Raw genomic sequence first — 7,831 nt, 5'->3', positions numbered from 1 at the left:
CATACTCAAAATTTATGTTGGTGTGGCCAATGCTCATTATATCCTGGTATACGTAGCAAATAAAAAATCATATTACCAATTACGTTTCACAGTTATACCTTTTATACTAGTTGTTCTGAATTTCTCACTATAACATTTGTACCAGTTGTCCCACATTATCAGTCTTAACAGAGACTTGTACTAGTTGTCCCATAATTATCAGTTCTACCATTTGTACTACTTGTCCCGTATCTTTTACTTATACCTTTTGTACCAGCTATCTAAATTCCCAAACTTTCTTGGCTAAAATCTTTGGTTTCACATCCTCGTTTCACATCTACCAAACAGATTCAACACTAAAAATCGACAAATTAACATCGATTCGAAGAGAACTTAACCAATAAACAACAAACTTAGGCAATGTACATAGTTAAACGACCACCAAACAAACAAAAAAAACTCCTAATTTATAAATCCCCAAAATACACACCACCATACCTTTTCGAAGTCTTCTCACACAAGTGGCAGGATAAGAAAGAGTAGTTAAACAACAAAAAATAGCCGGCGCCAGCAAACGACGGTGGTTCGAATCAAGCTCCCTGCGGCGAATGTGTACGAAAACCTAGCTCGGGGAAGAAGAAGCTTATTGGCAACTTTTAAAAAAAAAAAAAATAATAAACGATTTTAAATAAACGATTTTATTTAATTTTATAATAAGTTCATTAAGGCTAAAAACGTCAATACACAATAATTTATGGCATTAGATTATGTTATGGTAGGCGAGATTTTTTTTTTCTCCCTTATGGCATCTGAGCCCCGCGCTCCGTTTGGTCCTAATGTTTCTCGTCTCGGTATATATATCAGGTTTGGTTTGGTTTGGTTTAAGTAAATTTCCTGACCGTCTCTAGTCTTAACCAAAACAAGCAAAATTTTTAACCAAAACAATTTTGTTTTCGTCTGCAAGTTATTTTCGGGTTGTTTGGATGAATAACAGAAGAATAGCGGAATAACCGAATCATATCATGACATGATAGAAGTAAGAAAAATTGTGAACTGAACTTATTTAAAATGTGAGATGTTCTTAAAATACGAAAAACGATTACACTTTTCTTTATATTAGCCATAGTTTCAAAAATTGCATAACAAAATTCTAAGCTTTAAGTACAAAATGTTATGAATGGTATCTAACCGTGAAAACAAGAAAATTATACATACCGTTTTTCATTTTAAATTAGAAAGAAAGAGTTGTAAAAGAAAAGGGAAAAAAAAACTCGAAGCAACAAAAAGATAGAGGTTTACCAAAGGAGTATTGTAGTCGGCTTCCAAAAAATAAATCGGTAAACATATAAGAGACTTAAAACTACAAGGACTACACGAGGAAATAAAAGAAAAAGAAGAAATAGGGGTCTTTTCGTAAATAGGAGGAGACAGTTATAAGGGTTTGGCGGAGTGATGCGGCTCTTTCTCTTCTTCCCCAGCCTCCTTCCCTCCCTCTATCTCACTCGCAGAAGCTGTTTTTCAAGGTGAGAAGCAGAGCTACTTCGATTATTCAACTTTTTCATCTCTCTTAGCCTTTGAATTTGGTGTATTTATGGTGGTTTCTGCTGGAAAAGCTATAACCTTTCGAGGATTTAGGGGGTTGAATTCTCTTATGGGTTTGTTTTAGCAATTTGGTTTTTTCGTGGTCTAAATTCGAATTCTACTTTTCCCGATTTTGTTTGTAGTGGGTGTAATTGACTCTTTTTTGGTGCCTTGATTGCATGTTCATGTGGAAAGTTGATAGATTCATCCTTAGTTTTCTTTTCCATTAGGAAAGTTCTCCTCTTTTCTCCTGTTTACTGCTTTGGGTCAAATTATAAAAGAGAAAGATTTGTCCTTGTTTTGGGTCTGGATTCTGACAGCTCTAGTGTTGCATTTTGGTAGCGTTTTACTTCTGACTTAGTGAAATAAAGACACTCTTGGCCAACTTGAAGCAGCAGCAACAGATACATAAAGTATAGAGAGGATGGGAGCAGCAGAGGTTCAAACTGACCCATCGAGCCTATATGAGGCGGACTATGTGGGCAACGTTGATTTGTCGGACACGGAAATGGTGCATACCGTGAGAAATGCACTTGCATCTGTCCAAACTGTGAGTTGTTGTTGTACAAGTGTTGCTTCTTTATATACATATATATGTTGATGCTATCTGTCTTTATTTTTTCTGATAGTAGTTTATTCCCTTGCTTATGCCAGGGGGAATCAGACCTCTACAATGAGCTTGTTGGAGTTATGCACATCAAAGAATTTTCTAATCCTGCAGTGGCACAGCTTGAGGTGTGTTCTATACTCCTATTCTTTGTACGACAATCAATTCTTGTTTCAGTTTTATCTCTGTTTGCTCAAGTGTTTTCATTTTTGTTTGGCAGATAATCTTGAAGGCTTTATCAGGGTCTGTCGCTTGCATAGATATCACTCACCATCGAAAGCTGCTTTCTTCGGTAACTTTCTATTGCATGAGCTCTACTCTAATCAGTAATCAAACTAGTTTAAGATGGATCTCCCACTTTTTACCTTGGATTTCATCCCAATTCTTTTGTTCAGATTTTTGGAATGTCATTGTGGGACCTCCAACCTTATGTCATGGATGCATTGGTGGACCTAGTCATATCACTGGTACACAACTCTACAATTACTCTCATGCCGACTATTATTTTATCTGGATGAGGAGCTAAGACCATTTGTTTTTTTTATCACAGGCTGCCACTAGTGGAAAGTATCTAGACTCTTGTCTGAATATGCTCATAAGCAACTTCATTCCACCGCGTTGGGCAACAAATAAACTTTCCAACTCCCGTGTAATCGACAAAATGACCGACAAAATGACGGAAGTTTTTTCTCGGGTTCATGAAGCCCTTCTGAAAATCTCTCTTTTGGTTCCTCTTGCTCCCTCGAGATTATTGCCCATGCTCGCCCAGAGAATGCCTAAATCAAACAAAAATGACCAGGTGAGTCTTTCTTTTTGGTAAATTTTCGAGAAGTTAGTGGCAAGCTTATGCTGGCGATAAACACAGTAAGAAACTATCTTACCGTCTTGCAGGTGGTAAGGATATATGTAAAGAACTTATTAGAGTTGGAGAATAGTCCAATCGGGCAAGTTGGCGGCCGCATGATTCTTATGATGGTTATGGAGAGGCTGCGAGATTTGGATGTAAGTACAGAATATGTTTATACAAATGATGCCATTAAGTAACGTGGTAAGTGAATGATATGCTGGTTTATCCTTGTAGTTGGAGATTGGATGGGATGATATTCTACAAGATGACTCTAGTAGAGGCATGTTTGATATGGAACTTGAAGATGCAGTTGAAGGCACTATGAATGAAGGAGACGAGGTAGGCCTAGTGTTTGTTTTGACTAGTTATGTTCTCTTTTCGCATAGTTGCTACTTGCTAGATTATAAGTTAGTGGAAAACTCTCTTTTCGCCGGACTGAGAGTTTGGACTTTGATATATCTATTGCAGCTTCCAGTGGGATCTGTTAATCAAGATACATCAGGTGGAGATATAATGTCCGAGTGTTTGGACAAATTGATGGTCATATCATTTGAACATCTTGAATCCTGTCAAAATGCTGGTCGTTTGGATCAGGTATGGTACCAAATAGCTTCACTGACATAGTTATGCTTTCCTTCATGTACTCCTGAATCTTCTTTGCTGATTTGTGTTTGATAATTTGGCAAGGTGTTTGAAAACCTCTTCGCGTCATTTGAGAACTTCATTCTGAATACATACAAATCAAAAGTTTCCCAGGTATGCCACATAGCTATATCACTTTTAGATCATTCTAGACTTTTAGCGACTCTGGTTCACGGTCCACATGAGATGTCTCATGGTTATACTCACTTTTGCTTTCTTCTGCAGTTTCTGATGTTCTATGCATGTTCACTGGATCCTGAGAATTGTGGTGCGAAATTTTCGAGTAAGCTGGTGGACATTTTTCTCTCCAGCAACAAGCCTCGACCTACTAGGCAAGTTTCACTTTGTCCTTTAATGGTCAAATTTTCTCATTCTCTGCATGGTATCTCTGTTGTTGTTCTAATGACAACTTGGTTGTGATTTTGTTTCTCCACCTTTTTATAACAGGATGAGTGCGGTGGCTTATCTAGCTAGCTACTTGGCTCGTGCAAAGTTTTTGCCTGTTTACTTTGTGGCTAGCATGTTGAAAAGGTTAAAAGCGACCGCTAAAAAATGTTACCTCAAGCATAACTGTTTCGTCTGATTGAAGCTTCAGTCTGATGCAACATTGATTTTGTTGTGTCTAAAATATTTTAGGTTGGTAGATGAGTGTGCGGATTACTGCAGAACTTGCAATGATGATATTAGGCCTGAAGCACATCAGATTTTCTACTCCGGATGCCAGGTAGATATATTGCTTTCAATCCGCAGCTTCTCCTGTCACGAAATTTTACAATCATAACGTCGCTATTTCATCCTCCAAAAATCTTATAACAATTGGTTAAACCCTTGGTTCTGTTTTGTGAATTCAGTCGATCATGTACGTGCTCTGCTTCCGGATGAGATCCATCCTGGATGTTCCTCACTTTCGGACCCAGCTTATACCGTTGGAGTCAATTTTGATGCACAAACTAAACCCATTGATGGTGAGTTTTATACTCTGTTCTCATCTGGTTTTTCTCATAAGTTCAATTGTTTGTTCGAGCTGTTCCAAAGTATCAAATGCATAATAAGAACCATTTCTTTTTGGAGAATAGGTATGCCTTCCATCCGTAGTTGCAGAGTTCCTTAGACAAGCTAAAGCAGGTGGCCTGTTCATCGTGTCAGACTCCTTCATCTTCGATGACCTACTTGAGTCTGAGCTTTCCCGTGCTTTTGGCGGGTGTGAGCGGCTTGATACATTCTTCCCCTTTGACCCTTGCTTGCTAAAAGACGCTAACAGGTTTATCGCTAAACCCTTTCAGTATCTTCATTTTTTGTGTGTTTCGTTCTCAAATAAAGCATGAATCATTGAATTGTAAATCAAGGTTAATGGTTTTGATTTTGATTTTAAAAGACTATCCTCAAAATGGTGGTTGTGTGTTATTTTTGACTCTGTTTCTGCGGTTTCTTGGTTGATCTTGAAGCTTTATATCCCCGAATTTCAACTATTGGTCAATGGTGAAAGCGACCTATGACGAAGATGATGATGAGGATGATGAGGATGATGCTGAGATAATTGTGAACGGGGATGAGGAGAGTGATGAAGAGGACGAGGCTGATCTTGATTACGCCATGAACAAGATGTCCATAACGCCTAAGCACTCTTTCAAGAACAAGATGGAAAGAGACAGACTTATGAAGATGCCTTCCAGAATCAGACCTTCCACTAGTCCTGAATCCTTGTGAGTTTTGTTTTTGGTGGGGGGGGGGGGGGCTCAATACGCATTTTTGTAGCAATATGTAACAGTGATTCGATTCGACTCAACTCAACTCGGAACTTATTAATACATGAAATGAAACAATGTTTGTTTGTCTTAAAATCTCTTAAATTGTGATTCACCTGAAGAAAAAGATTACACTAAACGCAACCGATGGGTTTTTGATTAGTTGAAGGAAACAACAACACAAGAGATATCATCTTTACTTCCTCTAGCCAACGCTTCATCGATTAGTGACCTCGCAGCTTCCTCTGCATTCCCAATCTCTTTGATTTGATGCCAAGCCTCTTCGTTTGACATCACCTGATAATAAAACTCATCAAGATTTTAGTCCAATCTTTCTTAAATTTTTAGACCATTCATGAACAGAACAAACCTTCCAGAGTCCATCGCTTGCCAAGATCAAGAACTTTGTGTCACTAAGGATCTCGACAATCTCTATGTCCGGTCTCGCACTAATATGCTCTTTAAGCCTTCCGTCTCCAAACGCACGTGTCATCGCTAATTGTCCATCGACCCTTGCATCATTATCTAATCATAAAAACGTAAACTTATATTCTTGGTATTTCAGTTAATCATCACCAAAGATACACACTAATTGGAGTGAAAATGGACCTGGGTTTTTGGAGACAAAACCGCCTTTGCTCTCAACAAGGTCTCTCTCCTTCTCAGGCTCATGATCAACTGTAATCTGTTTGGCTACATCACTTTTACGACACAAGACTGCTCTTGAATCTCCAACGTTTGCAACCACAAGTTTCTTCCCGTCAATGACTATAGCCGTAACAGCCGTAGAACCACCTCGTGGACCTACTACGTTATGGAGAATGTAGTCGTCCGTAGTTTTATAAGCTCTCTTCGTTGCTTCCTGAGGGTTTTTCCAAAAATCCGGCTACAAGAAAAAAGCAACAAAGCGTCTTAAAAAAAAAAATTTGTGAGGAATAAAGTGAGTGATTGATTGATTTTTGTTTATGAAACCTGACTCAAGATGTTATCAAAGAGGTGGTTCTTCAAGTAATCCGCAACATCACGGCCTGAGTGTCCGTCGAATATAGCGTATAACCCAAGATTGTGGCCTTTAACCGTTTTTGTATCAGCCACAATGTAGTCTTCCATGCCATGACCCATTTGGCCTTTCACTAGATGGTATCCATGACCAAACCCACGTCTACAATATTTTTTACCTTCCTCCTCCTCCTCCTCCTCCTCATCATCATCATCATCATCATCATCATTATTATCATGAGGCGTTTCTTCTTCTAAACGTAAGTGATCTTCTTCCTCCTGGTTCTATACAAGTAACAAACTTTCATCAAGTCAAAAGATGATGCATAGATGATAGATCACAAAAGAAGAAGAGATGTATTGCCTGGAGTTTCACAGCATTATTGAGATCTCCACTAGCTGATCTTCGCTTCTGAGTAAAGAAGAGAGTTACCATAAGTTATAACGTAATCGAACTTCACCAACACTTTTTTTATTTGTCGTTCTAAAATCACCATTCACGTATATATTATATATACCTTGACTGCATGCATAAGTATTTCCTCGGGACCATAAGTTGAGTTCTGCAGTAGGTATCAAGAACAGAACCAAAATAAGCTATGTTTGCTTGAATGACAAGAAAAAGGCACGAATAGGTTCTTATAAACTAAAGTCGAAAGAAGTAGTAAAGCAAAATAAAAGCCGGAAGAAAGAAATAACCTTGGTGGTATCCTTCATTGTTGGATATATATGATGAGTTTCACTCTGTTGTGTCTATCAGACAAAGAGAGAAGAAAGTTCATGAGATGTTGATGTTTTTTAAATAGTTAATATTTGCAAGCTTATTGGAGCGGTGATATGATGCTAAGATCGACACGTCAGCTCCACAAGTCATGCCTTCATTATGCCAACATGTCTGCAGCTGCAACCTGTGTTTTTGTACAGTGTTCTGTCGAGGAGACTTTGGAGCAGGCAATTTATTTTGTCTAAACCGACCGGAACGTTCGCCAAATCGAAACCAAACCGAACAAAACCTAACCGAACACAAGATAATCAGGCCACAACTCATACAGACACAGAAATCAGCTAATGTTAGTGTTAGCTTAGGGTGATCTCATCCATCCGACCAAGAAAGGAATTAGTGAGTACTGAGTACTTCACATATTATTCACTGTTTTAAGATTAGGGATTGTTATGGACTTAAACAATCAACTTAAAACCGAGAGATGTTCAAGTATTTTCAAACTCGTTGGTTTTATGCATAATTTTGGTCTACAATAAATTCATCTGACCTTCCGGATCTTCTTAAGCCGTAGTTTGTCACTGATTATTTCGGTGAAAGATTTTGACCAATAACGAGGTGGATCATTTACAGTGGCTCTGGAACTGGAAAAGCCTTTTTGCAGAGCAGATTCCAGTTCTTCTTGCGAGTTCAAGCATATCTTTTGATTA

The 7,831-nt window shown here is 38.3% G+C and overlaps 2 protein-coding genes across 3 annotated transcripts; one reads left to right on the top strand and one right to left on the bottom strand.

Annotated features, from left to right (window-relative positions):
* The first annotated feature begins 1,402 nt into the window (after positions 1-1,402).
* On the top strand, positions 1,403-5,490 carry LOC18027044 (RNA polymerase I-specific transcription initiation factor RRN3). Of its 2 annotated transcripts, none has more exons than XM_006410563.2 (16): positions 1,403-1,502; positions 1,903-2,110; positions 2,215-2,295; positions 2,388-2,459; positions 2,563-2,634; positions 2,718-2,966; positions 3,059-3,169; positions 3,249-3,353; positions 3,483-3,608; positions 3,702-3,770; positions 3,882-3,988; positions 4,104-4,187; positions 4,293-4,380; positions 4,508-4,621; positions 4,733-4,917; positions 5,102-5,489. In XM_006410563.2, the coding sequence occupies exons 2-16, from the start codon at positions 1,985-1,987 to the stop codon at positions 5,361-5,363; spliced, it is 1,851 nt and encodes a 616-aa protein (XP_006410626.1). In that variant the 5' UTR covers positions 1,403-1,502; positions 1,903-1,984; the 3' UTR covers positions 5,364-5,489. The 2 variants fall into 2 exon arrangements, with proteins under 2 accessions (XP_006410626.1, XP_024003696.1); XM_024147928.1 differs by having other exon boundaries at positions 1,444-1,502; positions 1,956-2,110; positions 5,102-5,490.
* Positions 5,491-5,553: 63 nt separating this feature from the next.
* LOC18027043 (probable protein phosphatase 2C 28) lies at positions 5,554-7,160 on the bottom strand. The gene is made up of 7 exons (XM_024147929.1): positions 7,100-7,160; positions 6,919-6,963; positions 6,765-6,812; positions 6,374-6,685; positions 6,011-6,287; positions 5,772-5,926; positions 5,554-5,698 (listed from the first exon to the last, which is right to left on the bottom strand). The coding sequence occupies exons 1-7, from the start codon at positions 7,115-7,117 to the stop codon at positions 5,561-5,563; spliced, it is 993 nt and encodes a 330-aa protein (XP_024003697.1). The 5' UTR covers positions 7,118-7,160; the 3' UTR covers positions 5,554-5,560.
* Between the last annotated feature and the right edge of the window lie 671 nt (positions 7,161-7,831).

Source organism: Eutrema salsugineum, unplaced genomic scaffold, assembly GCF_000478725.1.
Source record: "Eutrema salsugineum unplaced genomic scaffold, Eutsalg1_0 scaffold_10, whole genome shotgun sequence".
Classification (NCBI taxonomy): Eukaryota; Viridiplantae; Streptophyta; class Magnoliopsida; order Brassicales; family Brassicaceae; genus Eutrema; species Eutrema salsugineum.
Note: the sequence above shows the minus strand (reverse complement) of the source record. Positions and strands in the feature narration are given on the sequence as shown.